General features: G+C 52.9%; 1 protein-coding gene across 1 annotated transcript in view; it reads left to right on the plus strand.

Annotated features, from left to right (window-relative positions):
• The window catches only part of Tgm2 (transglutaminase 2), a 28,406-nt gene extending 8,186 nt beyond the window's left edge, over nt 1-20,220 (plus strand). The window contains exons 4-13 of the mRNA XM_005363012.2: nt 3,700-3,818; nt 5,480-5,608; nt 6,464-6,641; nt 8,656-8,791; nt 9,363-9,466; nt 10,681-10,923; nt 12,429-12,698; nt 16,615-16,775; nt 17,704-17,840; nt 18,646-20,220. Coding sequence (XP_005363069.1) covers nt 3,700-3,818; nt 5,480-5,608; nt 6,464-6,641; nt 8,656-8,791; nt 9,363-9,466; nt 10,681-10,923; nt 12,429-12,698; nt 16,615-16,775; nt 17,704-17,840; nt 18,646-18,796 — 1,628 coding nt within the window. The 3' untranslated portion in view covers nt 18,797-20,220. The remainder of the gene's footprint in view (nt 1-3,699; nt 3,819-5,479; nt 5,609-6,463; nt 6,642-8,655; nt 8,792-9,362; nt 9,467-10,680; nt 10,924-12,428; nt 12,699-16,614; nt 16,776-17,703; nt 17,841-18,645) is intronic.
• The last annotated feature ends 752 nt before the right edge of the window (nt 20,221-20,972 follow it).

A 20,972-nucleotide genomic window follows, 5' to 3' on the forward strand; every position in this document is an offset into this window, starting at 1 on the left:
CAACCTGGAGGTAACTAACCCAGTCCTCTGTTAAGGACAGGTCACATTCATCGGACCTCCCTCCTAACACCACTACCTTGGACTTAAGTTACAAAGCAAGAACGTTGGGGGCACAAGGTCGTGTGTGGTTCACGAGTCTCCATTAGGGGAGAGGCGCCCCCAGCTTATAGCCAGTGCCAGGCACTGTTCTCGTTCTGTTCACGAGGCCCTGGTTTACACTCATCTAGGTTGCCGTGAGGATGGGAAACTGGGTCGAGTCGGGCTGGTGACTACCTCCTTGCGTAGCTGCCAGGGAAGAAGATGGCAGTTTCCTTGTTGCTCAGACAGGAAACCGAGACTCAGAGGAGTGGTTCTTGGAAGCTCCTTCTGTCGGCAGGGGACAGTAGCAGAGGAGGAAGTGAGAGAGGAGACCTGGGAAAAGCCCAGGCCAGCTTGGGTACTGGGAGGAGGTCAGGCTGGGGCGCACCTCCTCAGCCTCAGTTTCCCCATCTCAGTTGTTTGCTCCTTGCTCTGACACGGTGAGGCAGGAGGGGACTCTCAGGCGGTAAAGCCTGGGAATTCAGTGGCCTTCCAGGCTAGGCCCCCCCCCACACACACACAGTGTCTGGCCTCTCTGCTGTTAGGCAACTCTTTTCTTCTCTATTTTGGGAAATTTTATGACATACTCGATCGGAGGCTTTTAAAATTCTTCTGTTGTGCCTACTTTGACTTGTCTAATTCTAACAGATGCCAGAACAACCTTTTTTTTAAAAAAAAAATTTAGAGGCAGCATCTCATATAATTCAGGTTAGCTAGCCTCCAACTAATTGTAACTGAGGATAACCTTGAACTTCTGATCCTCCTGCTTCCACACCCAGTTAAAAATGACCACTCTGTTTTGTGGGGCTGGAGAGATGACTCTGTGGCTAAAAGCACTGGCTACTTGTTTAAAGGATCAGGGTTTGAACCCCAGCACCCATATAGTGGGTAACAACCATCTGTAACTCCAGTTCCAGGAGATCCGATGTCCTCTTCTGACATCCTCGGTGAGATGCACGCGTATATGCCAGCAAAACACCCATACACTCACACACACACACATGCTTTCTCTCACACACACATGCACACTTGCATACACACACTCGATCACTCACACACACACTCACATGTACACAATGCTCTCCCCCCACACACACATGCTTTCTCTCACACACACATGCATACTCGCGTACACAAACACTCAATCTCTCTCTCTCTCACACACACACACACACTACACCAGGGACTCTGTTGTTTGCTTAGGTCAGTCTAAGCTCTGTCCATACACACTGGGGAGATTGCTATTTCCCAGATGCCCTCTATCAAACATGAAAGGACAGGCCTGATATTGCAGGCCTGATATTCATACTTGAAGGCTGAGATGGGAGGATTGTGAGTTCAAGGCCAGACTGGGCAACTTGGTAAGACCCTGTCTCAAAAAGAGAAGGCTGGGGATGTAGCTCAGTGGCCGAGTGCTTGCTTAGCATGCTAGAAGGCCTGGGTCCAATCAGCTAAAATCTGGTTTCTCCTACAGCCGTCTTCAGACCTGTGCACAGTGCTCTGAATACAGCTGCCCAGTCTTTCCAAGAGTCCAAATGCCTCAGTCCTTGCCAACATGGACTGCATCTGCCCAGTGCCCTGCTAATGGCCTTGAGGTCATCCCCAATGGCATGTGGGGTGTCTTACAGAGCACACAGTACAATGATTTTTTGGAACAGAGGTGACTTTGCTGAGACAAAGTGCCATTTGTTTGGGTGGAGGACGATCCCTTGCCAACGCACAGGGCAGGGAGAGGGCAGCTCCCGGGGATGTCCCCCTTCCTCTGGCTCCGCCTCACCCTGTCCTGAGGGTTGGATTGGGTCCTGGCCAACCAGTACAATGAGTGACTAAGGTGACCCACATTGCAGGGTCTGGAGGAGACAGGAAGTTGGGCTCGGGTGGGGACAGCTGTAGGGGGAAATTTCGAGAATGGCTGGGAAAGGGCTGGTTCTGCCGGGAAATGGGTTCCTCTGTCCTGGATCTAAGGCCACAGGATGGTGCCGGCGTGCGTATGGCTTTATGTCCCCAGAGCATTCTCAACGTCACCAGAAGTCAGAGCTATGATCCCAATACCATATGTGATAACCACACTCCATGCGGCAACCCTGAATTTCGCTTTCTCTTTTACTACCCTCCTTCACTCTGCACGGTGGTGCTCAGTAATGGAAAACTAAGACCCCCTCCCCCAACCCCTGCCCCAGCTCCAGAGCCAGAGAGCAGTGTGCCCAGGGCGTCATCGCACTCACCTTCCTCCCTGCAATGCAGAGGTGCTGGGCACTGCACAGGTCTACCTGGTGGTCTAACCTTGCCTTGTAGTAGCCCCCAGGACCCTTTCTCCAGCAGGTCCAACAGGGACTGGAGTTTGCCATTCTTTTAGACACCATGAAGATATTTTAATTTCTTTTTTTTAAAAAAGGGGGCGGTGCTGGGGTTGCACCTAAGTTGATAAGGTGTTAGCCTACCGTACACAAAGCCCTAGGTTTGAGACCTAGCACCACAAAAGGTAGGCAAGGTGACTCACACTTCTGGTCCACACAGGAGGATCAGAAAGGCGAGGTTTTACCTTTAGCTGCATAGAGAGTTTGAAGACGACCTGTGATCCATGAGACCCTGCCTTTAAAAACGTTTGCTGGTTTTGTTGTTTAAGTGAACCGTTTGATTGTGTGATATCAAGACATCAAGCATAGTTGAATTTTCTCAGTGATGGAGGGAGGAATTCAAAGAGAACAGACACCCAGGCTAGTGGTACCAGAGTCATCATGAGGCCCTTGGTTTTTCCTCACTGCCTCAGTTTCCCTGACATCATAAAGCCAGCCTGACCACTAAGCCTCCGCCTAGTTGGCCCGTCTCCTCCCCACTAGTCACAGGGAACCCTATAACCCATACCTTCTCTGAACCACAGCTTTGGCAGGTGTCCTAGGCTTATGCTGTGATCTTCCAGCCTCCTTGGTCATGTCTCACTGAGCATCCCTGACCAAAGCTGGCCAAGCTCTGCCTCCCTAGGACAGCTGTGACCCTTCTTGGTGTCTTTATGGCTCTGGAACCTTCTCCCCAGGGAGTCCTGCACTTTCCTAGGCTGGCTTAGGAGTCTGTTCCCAGCGCTCCACATCTGCCACACCCTTCACTTTCAGGCAACACCAGGAGGTGCTGAGATGGGCTCAAAGGCCCAGGTCACATTGAAAATGAGCATCGGAGCGGGGCGCTGATGCATAGAGTGGTGGCGCACACCTTTAATCCTAGTACTCAGGAGGCAGAGATAGGTGGATCTCTGAGTTCGAGGAAGTCTGGTCTACAGAGCTAGTTCTAGGACAGCTAGGGCTACACAGAGAAGCCCTGTCTTGGAAAACAAAACAGCTTTCTATTCCAGCCTCCTCCATCACTTATTCGGATGTTAGCGTTCTCAACTGCTGTGCACACCTGAGCCTCAGTTTCCCCGTCTTTAAGACAGGAAGAGTAAATAGATTAATGTGTGTTCTGCTTCCATCACAACTCTGTTGGGAAGTGGATGTTGGCAGCCTTGTCTCTAAATGATTCGTTTTTCTAATTGAGAGAGGCTTGGGCTAGGGAGTTAGCTCCCAGTTGCCATGTTGCAGGGCCCCTGACTTGCCAGCTCAAGCTGAGCCCCCTTGCTTCTGTCCACAGCGGATGACGTGTACCTAGACTCAGAGGAGGAGCGACGGGAATATGTCCTCGCCCAGCAGGGCTTCATCTACCAGGGCTCTGTCAAGTTCATCAAGAGTGTGCCTTGGAACTTTGGGCAGGTAGGACAGCGCCTGCCCCTCACAGTGACCACAAGCCAGCCTGTGTTGGGGGAGCCAGAGATTTCAAGATGCGAGGGGGTTACAGAGTCATCAGTCCATCCTGTTAGAATGCAGGATGCCCATATAGCTGCAGGCCCAGAGAAGTCTAAGGCTTGCCTAAGTCACACAGTAGAGTCAGCACCCATGGGCTCAGGGTGAAGGATGAGGAGAGTCTGGGGGACAATGAAACCAGCTGGGGTTCTCAGAGGAGGAGGTAGTGAAGGACCCTTGATATAGTGATGGCACTCAGCAGGTATTCAGTGTGTGCTCAGCCAGTGCCAGGAAGTGGGTGAGGACCTTGTTGAGACAATAATTCCTAAGGAGAACCTCTCTCAGAGATACCTGAAAGCCGAAGCGGCCAAGCCACACCCAACTTTTGATAGACAGATCTGGGTGGGGCTGGAGTTTACCTTCTCAAGCTCTCCCAGGGGTGCTGATGCTGCTGTCCTGCTCAGAAACAAACAAGCCTACCACATAAGTGACTGAAAGTAATAACCATTCAACCAGGCCATGGCTCCTTACAAATGGAGACCAGCCATGGCAAAGCTGCCGAGTCCCAGCTGGGCTGGATTCAGACAGGGAGTTGGCTAACTATCTGTCCTGCTGTTTCTGGTTCCCAGGCAGGGCCGGTTCTGTAAACCCAGAAACTCATTTCCTTAACTACCCAGCCTCCAAGAAAACTTCTCAATCCTGTAGAGAAAACTTAGAAAGCAGAACCATGGCACCCGGCCGCTGGTGCATTGTGGGGTCTCTGAGGGTGGAGCTCATCTTGCAGCCTCTGGATCTAAGTCTGATGTTCAGACCCTCCTTGGGTGGAGCGAAATCCTCCTGTATGCCTCAGGGTCATGCTGACCACAGCTTCCTCCTGAGGGATCGTAGCAGCAGAGATCCCTACCCAGCACAGGCAGCCTGGCTGTGGGAGTAAGTGAGCCGTGTCTCCGTGACGCATAAACCACAAATCAGTCTCAGCTTCCAGGGCTTTGCGTTCTCTTCTGAGGAACAGGGTCACATCTCTGCTTTGACCTTCATGGTTCTCCTTTGCCGAGACTTAACGGAGAGGAAGCCCCATTGTCCATGGTGATCCGGGAGGGCTTCTAGAAATAGGAAGCGTTTGAGCTGGGCTTTGAAGAGCAAGTAAGAGTTTGCCATGCGAGAGTCTAGCTCTGTGGGGAGAACTCAGAGGTGGGGAAAACGTAAATGCTGTCTGAGAAGGGCATTGTGGGTAATGGAACCTCAAGAGGTGAGATGGGGAAAGTCCTGGTTGTAAATATCTCCGGGCATCAGGCTGGTGACAATAGACAACAACAAGCCCTAGAGGGCTGTTCTGTCGCATAGAACAAGGCTTGATCCAGAACAGCACAAGATGAAGAGCAGAGGAAGGAAGGAGAACCCTTGAGGTGCCAGATGGGCATGCTCCTCCCCCTCTTCACACCCATGCCCCCCAGATGCCACACTGTTCCCTCCTCGGCCTTCAGCAGCTGGAGTCCTGGGACTGCCCAGAACCAGCTGGACGCCCATCTACTAGCGAGAGGGAGTGTGGTCCCTGCAGCTGTGGGGTATAGGACAGCTTCCTGCAGAGGCTGGCATCCCAACTTCCTGTTCTATTGTTTGCTTGGGCACAGTTTGAAGATGGCATCCTAGAGACCTGCCTAATGCTCCTGGACGTGAACCCCAAATTCCTGAAGGACCGTGCCCGGGACTGCTCACGCCGCAAAAGTCCCATCTATGTGGGCCGGGTGGTGAGCGGCATGGTGAGTTTGAGGGTTCCGGCAGGCCATTCCCTTCTGGGATGATGAGGCCGTGCTCTGTGTTGGGGATAATGAGGACTTGGGAGCAGAGATAAGTCTCAGCAAAAGAAGTTTAGAAAGCTTTACACAAACAAGGTTCCCAATGTAGTCATTCACCCAGAAAATATTGACTAACGGCCACTAATGTCCTGGGCACTAGGGCAGAGCTGGGTCCAAACTGTGTGTAGCTCTAAATCCCATAATACTCTATTCCAGTGGGTGAGAGGAGGCAGACACTAGTGGAAACATGAGGAATGAGTGCACACGCATCGATCAAGATGCGCGGGCTGGGGGATCAGGGCGAGCGAGTGACCCAGCACAGGGTCTCACCACAGGGCGGTCTGAGGGGCCTCCCTCTGGTGTGGTCCCCAGAGCTCAGGAAAAGATACACAGCACGAAGAAAGGCTAGAGGAGAGTGAGCAAGGGGAGCAAGTGGGTGCAGAAAGGGCTGGGTGGGCAGGGCCAGAGCACCCAGAGCCATGGGCTATGGTTGGATTCTGTTCTGGAAGCAGTGGATTCTTGAGAGACATGTGGAGCCAGTGTGGGTGTTTGGGAAACTCAATCACATCATGACCCTGGATTCACAAGGCAGGTTCAGGCCCTGAATCAGATCCTTGCCCATGGCTTTGTTAGGTCTTCCTCTCTGTCTCCTGAGCCCTTGGCTGCACCCCCAGTTATCCCTAACATTCCATCTGGTGCGCCATGGCACACTGCATCTCCAACCCTTCCTCCTAGGGTGACCTGACTTTGATCCCTTTTGCTCTGTGCCTACTCCTCCTGACCCAGACTTTGCCTCCCATGATGCTCTCTTGATTGCAGGTCAACTGCAATGATGACCAGGGTGTACTTCTGGGCAGATGGGACAACAATTATGGGGATGGTATCAGTCCCATGGCCTGGATTGGCAGCGTGGACATCCTGCGGCGCTGGAGGGAACATGGCTGTCAGCAAGTGAAGTACGGGCAATGCTGGGTGTTTGCGGCTGTAGCCTGCACAGGTAAGCTGTGGCTGGGTAGCCTGGGACCAGTCTCAGCCTCCGGTAGCCCATGGGGACACAGGGAGACCTGATGTCAGTACTGTTTCTGCCCTTAAGATACTGTGTGGCCTGGAGAATGTGGCAACTCATTAGTCCCTTTCCTGTTTCTCTTTTTCCCATGGATTCCATATGCTAACCCTTTCTCTAGGACCTAAGACCCCTTCCCTCCAAGGGACCTCCTGAAGTCTCCTAGAGAGATCCCATACCCCAGCCTCCCACCTAGGTGCCTTTGTCTCTGTATATGGCCACCTTCCAGATTGGTATGTAAAGAGACAAGGAAACCCTCCGTAAAGTCCACAGCTCAGAGACCCAGGGAGCAATGCTTAGTCTAACTTTCCAGTCTCCAGATGGATTTGGGCTAGAGAATCAGTATCTCCAAGCCTCAGTTTCCCCACATGAGAAATAGAGGCAATAGTGATAAACTGATCACAGGGAATTCTGAGACAGTACCACTCAGCTGAGTCTTCAAGCCAAGAACAGTTTGGCCTGGGGTCCCAGGGCATCTTGGTGGCCCCCTGGGTATTTTATCAGTGCCCGGCCCTCAGCAGCACCAACCACACTGATGTTTGCCTTGGAGGACGTGTGACACACTAGCTGTCCCATAGTACCTCCCAGTGCTACTCTGGGCACCAGGCAGAAGAGACTGCCACACCCATGTCTTCTCCCAATCGCCACATCCTAGCAAGCTGCTATTATAGGCTCCTCTTCTTCTGTGGGAAGTGGAAAGAGAGGAAGTGACTTGCCCAAGGTCACATTGCTGGCTCAGGGCACAGTCTGGCCCTGAGCCAGGTACGTAGGACTCTGGGGAAGCCCCAAGTCTTTAGACTGTGGAGATGAGGTCTTTCGGGACACTGTCCCGGGAACAGGAAGGGTGCTGACTCCATGACAACAACCAGGCAACCTGGAGGCACACTGCATATAGAACAAGGCCAGGGCTTACAGCAGCTTCAGCTGAGGCTGCAGGAACCAGGCAAGAGGTAGCAGGTCACTTCTGTCCCTCCCCCTCCAAACACTTCTGTGTTTCCAAGGCTATCTGGGAAGCTCTTTCACAAGCTAATGTAGGGCAAAGGGTAAAGACCACACCCAGCCTCCCCCTTCAAAGATTCTAAGTCAATCAAAACAAAAAGTAAGGCACAAGTCCCATGACTGGCTCTCTAGGTGAACTTTTGGTCTGGCTTTATCTCTTAGATTCTTACATTCTTTTTCCCACCCGGGGAACCCATCCCTTTTACAGTAAGGGCTGAGTGTGTCTCAGGGTTACCCTGTTTGCCTAGTGGGTCCAAGGCACTTGCAAAGAAACAAGAGTTGGGGCTGTAGCTCAGTTGGTAGAATACCTAGCATATATGAGACCCTGGTTGGCACCCCACCTCCACATTAATGAGCGTTATAGTGAATGCCCGCAATCTCAGAACACAGGAGATGGTGGCAGGAGGATCAAGAACAGAAATTCAAAGTTCATGAATTCAAGGTCACCCTTGACTATGCAGTTAGGCCAAGCAGGTTACAAGAGACCCTGTCCCGAAATAAATAAAGTGGGGAGGGGCATTCACGATTCTTGTCCTCCTCTTTGTGTTGAGCCTGTGGAGTTGAGCTCAGCCTACCCGCAGTACTTAGCACCTTGCTCCGCCCCCTGCTGTTTTAGACCAGATCTGACCTCCCTCACCATCTGCCCTTTGCTCCCAGGGCTGTCATGCCAGAGGGTACTGGAGGTCAGTGTGGCTGGAGTGAGAATGTGCAAGGAGGTGACCAGGGCTCAGGGGCCACACCAGAGATTGTATTTCAGAATCACGACAGAGGAACATAGTGGGTGACCAGCCAGGCAGGCGTTGCTGGTGCATAATCTCACCACATGGTCAGTGGGCCCATCGTCCGCTGGGGTATAGATGGGCCTGTGGAGGCCTGAGCAGGGTAGCTTTGTCCGGAGCCTCAGCAACATTGTGGACTCTTCTTCACCTCCCCACTGCCCAACCTCCAGTGCTGCGGTGCCTCGGCATCCCCACCAGAGTGGTGACCAACTACTACTCAGCCCACGACCAGAACAGCAACCTGCTCATTGAGTACTTCCGGAACGAGTTTGGGGAGCTGGAGAGCGGCAAGAGCGAGATGATCTGGTGAGCGGCCTGCTGTGAGGCCGGCAGGGGAAACCTGTGGAGCTTCTTAGGACAGGCTGTATACCAAGAACTGGACCTCGGTGGCTGAACGGGAATGGGCAGGGGAACTGGCCTGGAGAAAACTGGGTGGAGGCTGAGAGGCAGGAAGCCCACCATAGACAGCCCTGCAAGGGATGGCCGGAGGAACTGGGAGGGGTGGGGGTCGGGAATGTGAGTTGGGGTCCTGGCAGGCTTCCAGGACTACTCTCAGCTTCAGGGTAGGTGAGGACTGAGTCATCCCTATAGGCCAGGATTGGAGCAGGGAGCTGGAGCTGAGGTGCTCAGGGGGGGTGGAGAGGGGCCTGGACCAGGCAGGGAGTGAGGGCAAAGAAGGAGAGGTTAGAAGAAAGGGTTCCGAGATTGTGGAAGGTCAGGGGACAAGAAGGAGTCCCCACTAAAGAACTTGCTACTGAGACAGCTCCAGGGGAGGCCAGAGAGGTGGGTTCAGGGCTTCCCGGTCTCCCATAGGCCGTGATGAGTAGGGTCCCTGGGAGTGACTGGAAAACTGTCCCCTGCCTCTGTCCCCACCTAGGAACTTCCACTGCTGGGTGGAGTCCTGGATGACCAGGCCGGACCTGACGCCGGGCTACGAGGGGTGGCAGGCCATTGACCCCACACCGCAGGAGAAGAGTGAAGGTTAGTAGGGAGAGCATTCCTTAGAGGGGAGCTGGGATGGAGGAGCTGCAGCATGGTGGTGCTGAGATGCCAGCCGGAGGCTAGCAATGGCGTGGCAGCACTTCATCTGTGAAATCGGCACACCCCTTGTGCAGGAGGCAAATGCCAACGAGCACAAAGAAAAAGCAACATCTTCCCCTCCCAAAAGAGCCTCGCCAATTGCTCCCAGCAATCCCAAATAGGACGTTTGTATGTGTGAGACAGACAGACAGCACCAAGGCAAGGTCTGACAAAAGGCATGGAAATCCCCTCGGAATATCTTTTAAATGCACAGAATCCAAGGCATGGGGATACAAAGACTATCAAAGTTCTAGAAAGTTCTAGGAAACCCCCTTTATGGCATAGTAACACTTGATCCTTACAGAGCGAGTTCTAGGGCTGGGGCCCCTGTGTGTGACAGCTCCTGCTATCTGGGACAATTGCAAGGTCATGGGGAATGTCTGTGGTTCTTATTGTGGCAGTTTGTAACCGCCCCATGCTTCGCTGCTTGATTTCGTCATTAGAGGACAAGCTGCCGACGTTCTGTGAGATAAAGATATCATTTTTCTACACCTAAAGTCACCGGACCTTTACGTTCTATTAGAAGCTGGGCAGGGACTGAAGAGCGTCAGTGTTAGGTGGACTTTTGTAGCCTTGTCCATATCCCAGTGTGACAATCCTGTGTTTTTTATTTGCTGTGACAATGTCCCATTTCAGGACGTGACAGAATATCCCCACCCATCTCAAGCCCCTAACACATTCTGCATTGGCTGAGGCCAAACTGTCATGGGCGCTGATTTCCACTCAATGTACCCAGTTGGTGAGAGTGAGACCTGGCCTCCTGATGCTCTGAAGATGCCTTAGGGCGCACACATCTCTGTTTGTCTTATCAAAGACTGTGAAGCTTCATACAGAGTAGCTTTACCTTTGTGGTTCATGGACCATCATCAGGCGGGTGCAGACAGAACTCCACAGTGAAATGCAGCTTGGAGAAGTGACCAACTTGCCCAAAGTCACACAGCTAACAGGAGGCCGAGCTCGGACTTCAATGCCAACCCCAGATGCATTCTGGGAAAGACCTCCCTGGTCAAAGAGTTTTCTGGTCCTGAGAGCTTCTGCTCACGTGGGGCAATCATGGAGGGGTCAGGTGTCACTCTCTGTATAGCTCTGCCCACTTCTCCCCTTATCCCAAACAGGGACCTACTGCTGTGGCCCAGTCTCAGTGAGGGCCATCAAGGAGGGTGACCTGAACACCAAGTACGACACACCCTTTGTGTTCGCCGAGGTCAATGCTGATGTGGTGGACTGGATCCGGCAGGAAGATGGGTCTGTGCACAAGTCCATCAATCGCTCCTTGATCGTGGGGCAAAAGATCAGCACTAAGAGCGTGGGCCGTGACGAGCGGGAGGACATCACCCACACCTACAAGTACCCAGAAGGTAGGTGTCCACACTCTCAGAGCCTTTAACCTAGCCGTGCAGATGAACAGCTAATTTTACTAGCCCGTCAGCCTTGTTATACATGTGTACATCTCTAGCTCTCCGAGACTAGGCTTACAGACATGTGCTACCGTGCCTGGTTCTTACAAGGGTGCCAAGGCTCTGAAGTGAGCTGACCCATGCCCCCACCTTTGTCCCCCTGGTTTATAAGTCTCATTTTTCATTGATCTGAGTCTCCATAAAACTGGAGAGCATAGCCGCTAAGTAGGAGAGACATGGATCTCAGGAGGGAAAGTGGTATGTCTATGTTGTTTTACGGCACTAATGGGGTGCATTGGGGCAGGGTCTTTAGCTGTACACAGACGATTGTTACAGTGTATCCATGCCAGAAAAACTTGCAGTCCAGGGAGGCCATGAGGTACATTTCTGGAAACCTGACAGTAACAGATTCAATCCCACCTAGAGGGCAGCATCCTTTTCTCGCTATGGAGAATCAGTAAGGAAAAGGCTTTGCAAGACTGGTGCACCCACCAGCCCACTCAGTACCAAGTCTCACTGTGTGCCAGCCTCCATGACACTAACGGAGCTGACTGAAAGATTGTAATCCTTGCACTGCCTGGCCCTTGCTGAGTCCAGGGCTGCCTGGGGTTAGTACTGTATGGACATGCTCTAGCTGGAAAGGAGAAGACAGAAGAAAACATGCTTCCTCTGGCCTTCAGAAGGTTCAGGGCTGGTAGAGCGATAGAAAAACAGGTGTGGAGCTGGAGGGGTGGCTTTGCTGCTCTTACAAGAACATGGCTTGGTTCCCAGCACCTCCAAAGTGCCAGCACCCCCCCACACACAGTGGCTCACAACCATTGGTAATTCCAGTTTCATGAAATCTGACCCCTCCTCCCGGCCTCCATGGGCACCAGACATGCATGTGGTTCACATACATATATACAGATAAGCACCCATACACATGCAATAAATCTTTAAAAAATGAAGAATAGATATGTATCCAATAACATGGGGAAGAAAAAGAAAGGGAACACAGGGGAGAGGTGAGTGGAACACAGAGGAAGACTCAGTGAGGAAGAGGAGGGAAGGGCAGTCAGGCGGAGTAGTCCCGGTCCAAACAAACCACTGTGTCCCTGTTTCCTGTGTACCAGCCACTGTCACAGCTCTGAATGTGGCACAGAGATTTTTATATATATATATAATTGATTCTTGATCTGCTGAGGGGTAGGGGGCTGGTAAACACCTGAACGGAAAACAACCGAGGAAGCAGTGGTAAGAAAAGCTTTCTTGGCGGAGGGGTAGCGTAAGGCTGGATCTTGAGGGTAGTACAGGAGTTCAGCTGTGGAGATGAGATACAACTGCCTCCTCCTGGCACAGAATTGTAGAGAAGAGATCGGTTCCCTTGGGCTGCCAGGATCACCTGGACTCTGAAAAGCCAGCTTGCCCTGTCCCAACCCTCTCCCATTGTTGCGGATCAGGTCAGAGTTCTCTTCCCTGTTGTGCAGGGTCGCCTGAGGAGAGAGAAGCCTTCACCAGGGCCAACCACCTGAACAAACTGGCCGAGAAGGAGGAGACCGGGGTGTCCATGCGGATCCGCGTGGGCGAGAGTATGAGCATGGGCAACGACTTTGACGTGTTCGCCCACATCGGCAATGACACCTCCGAGACCCGTGACTGTCGCCTCCTGCTCTGCGCCCGCACTGTCAGCTACAACGGGGTGCTGGGGCCCGAGTGCGGTGTTGAGAACCTCAGCCTGACCCTGGACCCCTACTCTGGTAAGGCTCTGCCTGCCCGGAGCATCCAGTACTTCACGTGTGCACCTCACCTCCCAGACCCTTAGCCAGGCATCATGGGGGCCAAGCCTGTGCTAAGCACTTCTTTAGTACCGTGGTGTTTAAGCGTGTGCATGCGTGCGTGCAGGCGCGAGTGTGTGCGTGTGTAAGCCAGACGGCACCACAGTGTCATCCCTCAGGTACCATCCACCTTTTTTGTATATGACAGGCTCTCTCACTGATCAGCTAGTCCCAGGGGTCTGTTTGTCCCTTCTTGCCAGCACTGCGATTACAAGTCAGGCTTTGCCCACGTCCCCCTCCCCGCCGCCCTGATTCTCCTCTGACACCCCCCAGCCCCCCCCCCAATCCCCCACTTGGGTTCTCATGCTTGCAAGGCAAGCACTTTGCTAACTGAGTGGTCTCCCTAGCCTCCCAGCATGCTTAATTCTTATAGCCAAAAGAGAAGTGGGGGCTGGCATGATGGAGCACTCCTGTAATCCCAGATGTCTGGTGGCTGAGGCAGGAAGATTGAGAATCTGAGGCCAACCTGGGCCACATAGTGAAATCTTGTCTCAAGAAAAAATAGTGATGTCGAGGGGGGCAGATGTAGATTCCATCCCTGCACCCATTTTCTAGATGAAGAGATGGAGGCACACAGTGGTCAAGCCAGGGGTTCGAGCCTGTCTTGTTTCATGGCATCTTCCCATGACCCTGCTGGCTTTCCCAGCCACTGTGCTCCTCTGCCACAGCCAATTCCCTTCCTCGGTGCTCTCCTAAAATTGTTCTGGACCCTGAGGTCACGCGCTGAGCTAGCCCAGTGCCAGGACACAGTCCCGCTCCATAGCCCATTCACCATTGGCCAGTGTGGACTTCGTGTACTGTTGGACCGTCAACATTTGGTCATGGAGAGCAGTGTGACCTGGAGAAGGGGGGGCCAAGCTGTTATTCTCCGTGCTCCCACTCCTGCCTGCCCTCAGAGTGCTTCCGGCTCTTTAGCCAGCACTGTCAAGGCCAGCTTTCCTGGACAGACAGGCCTGTGTTTGGGACCAGCTCTTGACTCCCAGGCCTGGAAAATCCCCTTAGCCTGGGCCAGGGTCCCAGCACTGACACTACAGAAAGATGCATTCTGAAGCCAGCTGGACCTGCGGGGCGTTTGCCTCTGCCACCTTCACAGTACACGATGTACAGACTGGCCAGGTGACCATGCCCATCATCTGATGGACAGCTTCAGGAACTCAGTGCAGATGTGGAGTCACTGTGGCCAGGACCTGGTGCCACGCTTCTGCTTCAGTATGAGACGCAGAGCGACTGAGAGGCTGGATCTTTCGTTACCCCTAGGGTGACACGAGGCAGTATCAGCTCAGGGTATCTCTGTGAGCCTTGATGGCATGGGAAGAACACAAGTGACCCCTCTCTGACTGGATCCCAAGTAAAAGGCAGGGCTTCATCACCATGGCTATGTAAGGTAGCCTGGATACCCATATTCTAGTTGCCACCACCTGTGCTGTTGCCCTGGGCAGTTCTCTTCCCATTTAGGCCATAGGCTCCCATTTTGAGGCCCTGCAGGCAGTACCACTCACTTGAGCCTTTTATGAGCTACCCTGAGGGAGGCAGTGATGAACCCCGGCCAAGACCTTACTCCCAGTTGCGGAATCACCTCTGCCCCACAGATAACATCAGAGTGCCTGCATTGTGCTGCAGGAGCTCCGGCTGGGCCCATGTGCAGTTGAGGATGTTCTGCCTGCCAGGAATCCATGAGGGACAACCCAGGGAACAGGGAGGACAGGGCAGGGGCTCTGTGTGCTGGGCTCTGGCTGGAAGGCATAGCTAGTCCAACATGGCCTGTTGGGATTTCCAAATCCAAGGAGCACCTGGCTGATTCTTCTCCCTTTTTGGCAGTTGCTGACGCTTATTGCTCTTTGATGATATGATCTGGGGACTTCCATGTGCTAATGGACAGGAAACCAGGCCCAGGACAGTTGAATGGAGTCCAGTTGTCCCAGCCTGGCTGCAGCCCAGTTGCTCTCCCCCTCCTCCACCCTGCTCTCTCTCTCTCCTTCCTCAGCCACCAGTAGGTCAGGAAAGCAGTCAGTGTGCCTCACTGACCATCCCCAGGGGACCTTCTAGAACAGGGCATAGTGTCCAAGGGAGGACTGAGGCTGACAACATTTAGTTTCTCCTCCCAGCAAGCATTTGGCCTGAGGCTAAGGCCTGGTCACTGATCTGTGAACACTGGCTCTCCAGGACCTGCCCTGGCCTGGCCTGGCCTTCTGGCAAAGCCAACAATTATGGCCACAGATGTCCAGTGTTTCCTCTTTCTATTTTGCCCCCAGGGTTGAGCTGTTCATTCCATATTTTTGTCCTCATGGGCACAGAGCTTGGATCCCCAATCATGTCATTGGGCTGGAATAGGTCCCTCTGGGGACGATGCACTTGGGAGGGCCACCCACTGCTTAGCTTTCTAAAGCCTGCACCACCTGCTGCTTGAGCCAACAATAAGCAGGCCACTGCCCCCCAGCTTTGTCAATCCTCCAGCTGACCTGAGCAACCGTCCCCTGGTAGGAGCTGAGCCGTGCTAATTTGTCCTTGGCTTCCCAGGCCTAGTGAGTCCCCTCATTATCAATTAGCCCTGGCCCCCATGACGTGAATATTCTGCCAGAGTGCAGCAAGCAAGACTTTGTTGGCTTGTATTTATATTTATTGTGGTGTTAGTTTGCTATAAATAATGTTGAAGATCTTCTCTTAGCAAAAGATGATAGTGATGATGGTGGTGATGGTGGTGATTATGATCATGATGGTGATTATGGTGGTGGTGGTGATGGTGGTGATTATGATCATGATGGTGATTATAGTGGTGGTGGTGATTGTGGTGATGATGATGGTGGTAGTAGTAGTGATGCTGCTGATGGTAATGATGGTGGTGATGGTGATAATGGTGGTGGTGATGATGATAGTGATGATGATGATAGTGATGATGAAAGTGATGATGATGGTGGTGGTAATGATGAAGATACTGATGATGATAGTAGTGATGATGGTGGTGGTGGTAGGGCTGATGCTGCTGATGGGGATGGTAGTGATGATGAATTGATAGCAAAAGGGATTTATTTGCTCAGGGTCTTAGTAGATGAGGAGACAGAATGGGTTGTGCAAGCAGTAGATCCCAGCTCTGGGCTCCTTTCTCCAAACCTTCCTGTGTCCTACACAATCCTCTTGCACTCAGGCCTCCATTTTCTTGCCAGAAAAAAAAAATGAGATTAAGCCCACCCTCAGTCCCTTGGTTGTATGCCATTGTTAAGGTCAGAGCTCTGCCCTGTATATGCTAGTGACCCTGGAACAGACAGGGTGGTCATCTTCCTGGGCTCACACAGCCAGTTGGTGAGTGCTTCCTGGCAGAGGCATGTCTTCATCTGTAAAATGGGTCAAGGCTGTGGGCCCAGTGAGGAGTGAGTTCATCTTCTGGGGACAGGTGATGCTTGGGCTCTGGTTCAGGTGCCTGGGTGGCATGTTCAGCTGTGTGATGATGCATGACAATACCATTTTACTTGCCCAAGCCTTGGTTTCCTTGCGTGTAAGCCAGGTGATGATCCAAACACAACCACGCTTGGATTGTCAAGAAGGTAAAATGGGAGGCATTGGGAGAGGCATGGTGCCTCCCTGTCCCATTCTGGAAACCCTTCCTAGCCTCCTAAGTACCCATACTGCAGAGATACTATTAATAGGTCCCAGAAGGTCATCAGCTAGAAGGAACAAAGGCAAACTGGGAACACAATTCAGTGACGGAATGCTTGCTTGGCATGCATGAGACAGACTCTGGGTTCTGTCCCGGTGTGGTGGTGCATGTCTGTAATCTCGGCAGTTGGTTGGATCCACCCCTCACAACTCACACATCACATCGCCCCTCTCTCCCTCATCACAGAGAATAGCATCCCCCTTCGCATCCTCTACGAGAAGTACAATGAGTACCTGACAGAATCAAACCTCATCAAGGTGCGGGGTCTCCTTGTCGAGCCAGCTTCCAACAGCTACGTGCTGGCCGAGAGAGACATCTACCTGGAGAATCCGGAAATCAAGATCCGGGTAAGGAGTGGACAGGGCCCCAGAACAGTCCAGGGTTAGGGAGAAGGCAGCCTGCATCCATGCATACGCCTGCTTCCAGGCAGCCTGGAGCCCTTCTGTGTTTCAGGAGCCTTGTAAAAGCAGAGTATCATAAGAGAATGCAGGACTGGAGCTTCTGGGAAGGGCTTCTAGAGTCCTGGGGTCATGGGACTGTTGGGAATCTAGGACCCAAGTATCCTTAAAAGATCAGTATGCCCACCTTGGTGATACTGCTGGGGCCAGAAAAGGGTGACAAGCATGGTGACCCAGGCTTGTGCCTGGGTGGTGCCAAAGGTGCTAATTCACCCTTTGAGCCCCAGTTCACTCCTCTGTGGGACCCAGTCAATGCTGGCACTTAGATGCTGTGAGAATCCAAGTAAGGCCACAGGAAATATCTAGGGTGTGCCCTGCATGTTTGGAGACTTGGTAAAAACCGACTGTGCCATCACCTCCATCTTCCTCCAAGCCCTCTTCTGAGGTACCCCTGAGCCCTAGACTCAGTTACACTAGAGTACCTTGTAGTCATGGGCCAGGGTCTGCCTAGTGTTACACACCTTAGCTCACCTGTTCTGAAGAACTGGCAACTTTTGCAGAGCTCAGAGAGGGCCCGGTATTACACAGTAGAGAAGAGCAGGGTCAGTAAGCTCCAGTCCTGACCTCTCAACTTCAAATTCTGGGAAGCAGGAGACCCTTCACACACACCTGGGTTCATGGAGGAGCCTCATTAAAGCCCCCCGAAAGAGACCTGGGAGCAGCTATCATCTGTGTTCTGCAGATAGGAAACAGGCACCAAGATTTCTTCTGGGAGTGTCAAGAGCTGAGAGCAGCTTCATTTAGCAAACATTGGGATGAATTCCGTAAGCATCCAGCCTGACTCCCTTGCCCTAACCTTCATCTGTTTCCTTTCCAGGTGTTAGGGGAGCCCAAACAGAACCGCAAACTGGTGGCTGAGGTGTCCCTGAGGAACCCACTCTCGGAGTCCCTGAATGACTGCGTCTTCACTGTGGAGGGGGCTGGCCTGACCAAGGAGCATAAGTCTGTGGAAGTGTAAGTGCTGGGAACCCAAGTCTCAGAAGGGAGGAGGCTGGAGGAGCCAGGAGGCAAGGCCCTTGGCCCCAGCCCAGCCTGTAGCCCACTCCACTCATCTCCTGCTCACCTGCGTCCCACCCACCCTAAACCCCAAGCCAGAGTACCCACAGGCAGCCTTTCAGCTCTCACAGTGTGCCAAATGCCGGCCACACCAGCACACACCTGACCTGAGACACATCGGTCACAGTGTACCGTCTCCAGAGTCCTCACAGAACTTGATGCCCACACATATGTCTATGTGTAAATGCACACACACATGCTGTTTTTCTTTTCCGGTGCCATGTAACTCACACAGTCAAAACAAGTCAAGTGCACGCGCAATACACACGCACAATGCACACGGTGTATTATCTCTCCTGAAGCCACTGAGCATGTCTGTGTTACCCCTCCCCCACCACCCACTGCCAGCACATGGGACACATCTATTCACCACATATGATAGCCCATCGACAAGCAACATTCTTGCGCATGCCTATAGATACTTGTGCACCCATGAACATATACTTATTGTCTCAAACACACCCAAACTTGTGTACACACTCAAAGGCATGCACACATGAGCACACACACACCACTCTAGGAGGTGTGTAACTCCTTACCAACTCTGTAGGTCCTGCGGAGGCCATAAGCAGGACCTGTCATGAATTCTGGCCTTAGTCTTAGTCTTCACTGAGGCTCTGGCCTAAGTCTTGTGTGTCTTCACTGGTGCCCCACGCTTCACGTGGCAGCCAGGCCTGTCTCCTTACTCTCTTTCTTTCTTCAGCTCAGACCCTGTGCCAGCAGGAGAAGTGGTCAAGGTGAGGGTCGACCTGTTTCCGACTGAAGTTGGCCTCCACAAGCTGGTGGTGAACTTCCAGTGTGACAAGCTGAAGTCTGTGAAGGGTTACCGGAACGTCATCATTGGCCCAGCCTAAGGGACCCCTTTACCCAGCTCCACCCCACCTGCTGCCAACCCTCAACTCAACCTGGTCTTAATCCCGAGATAACGAGCAACTTCAACCCTTCAGGCTGACATGGCTGCCTGGGGCTCTTTGGGAGGAAATGTACTCCTTATCCATCCCGTTCCTCTGGTCTTATTCCCCATCTGTCCCCTTAGCTGTGAGGAATGTTCTGTGCCAACACAGTCGGAACCCTGGCCTTGGCAGACCAGAGCTAGGGGAAGAGGAGAGCCATTGCCAGCACCCTGTGTTGTTTGGACTGTCCCTAGATCCCCAGAGCAAGCACAAAGGGATGGCGAGTCCACTGGTTCAATGAAGGAACCCAGCTGCCCTGGCCATTGGTCTCTCACCCCCAGTCCCCCGCAAAAGGGAACTACTCTGTGCTAGACACCTCAGGTTCTCACGGGGTCACCAGCCTGTTCAATGTCCATGAGAAAGTGCAGGGTGAAAACTGAGGCTGCCCATACTGCGCTGTGCCAGTAGGCTGGCCACCACTTACAGGGCCAGTGGGTGAGCCTGGAAACAGGGCCTGCGCTGTCTGACTTGGCCTCTAGTACTCTCGCTGTGACATCAGCCCTGGCCTGAGTAAGTCAGAGAGGTCATATGGGACCAGTCTGGAAGAACACAGTTGGGGTGAGGAGGTAGGGAGAGGTCAGAGAGGCTGGGGAGCTGGGAGTCAGAGCCTAGGTCTGAGCCCCAAGGAGGGCCACACTTTGCCCTCCTCTTCTGGGCTTGATGCTCCTTCACCAGAGCAATGATTGGTGGTCCCACCTCCAGAGTCTCTTGGCCCTCTGCTTCTGAAACCTGCCACCCAGGCCCAGGGCACTCTGGGAAGGAGACAGCAGCCCCAGACCTGGATCCAGGCCATCCTGCTTCTCACCTATGTCCGGATCCCTCGGATGTAGTCCCAGGACTACCTAGAAGCTGCCTTCACAGTGCCTAGACTAGACTTCACAGGAGGAGTCTTAACTGTCCATGCTGGTCACTTCCCACCAGGGCCACGCCTCCACCAATCAGCCCTTCCTCCTCAGCCAGCACCCCCAGACACAGCACTTGTCTACAGAAAAGCATGGGAGCCTATGGGTCACCATCCCCTACTACCTCCCCATGGCTGGGCCCTCAAGCTGGAAGACTTCAGAGATGGAGGGGGTCTCAGGGTAAAGAGGTCAGAGGCTCCGGGACCCCCTGAAATCCCAGAGAGGAGCTCGGGAAGAATCATACAGATGCCTGTAACACGTTCTGCTTTACACAGAGAATTGCACCATGAGCCATGTATCTGCCCCATTCCCACACAGCTCTGCTTCCGTTGGTTCATGCGAGCTTCGGGTTCCAGGCAGGAGTAGGCATGCTTTTGAAGCACGTGTGAGCACTGAAATAAAGATCTATTTTTCACATTCAAACAAGGTCTGCCCTTATCCTTTGGGAACTTTTGAGTGGGTGGGTGGAGAGGCTCACTCACACCTGTGCCCACGCTTCATCACCCACGCTTTAACCCGGCCCCACACTTTCCTGGCACTCAAGGCTCTACCCACAAAGCCCTCCCACTAGCAGAGCCAGGACTTCCTGTGTTCCCCAATGTCCTTCCCTCTCGTGCACCTCTTAGTTTCTGCATGCGGTTCCCTGTGCCTGGAGTCATCTGCTTGGCTTAACATGAAGGTCACCTTTGGTTGTGTGCTAGGATAACAAACCATGGCATGGTGGTGCCCATCTATAAACCCGGCTCTTGGGATGTAACCCCAGTTCAGTGGCTAAACAGTTTAGCCTACTAAGTGAGCTCCAGGCCAACCAGAGACTATCTCAAAAACAAGATGAACAGTGCCTGAGAAATGACACCTAGGATTGGCATTTGGTACAGACATGCACGCACACACAGACACATGCCTGCACACCTACATACACATGCACGCGCACACACAGAGACACATGCCTGGACACCTACACACACATGCACGCGCACACACACACAGACACATGCCTGCACATCTACACACACATGCACGTGCACACACACACAGACACATGCCTGCACACCTACACACACATGCACGTGCACACAGAGACACATGCCTGCACACCTACACACACATGCACGTGCACACACACAGAGACACATGCCTACACACCTACACACACATGCACGCACACACACACA

The sequence above is a fragment of the Microtus ochrogaster genome, linkage group LG8 (assembly GCF_000317375.1).
Source record: "Microtus ochrogaster isolate Prairie Vole_2 linkage group LG8, MicOch1.0, whole genome shotgun sequence".
NCBI lineage: Eukaryota > Metazoa > Chordata > Mammalia > Rodentia > Cricetidae > Microtus > Microtus ochrogaster.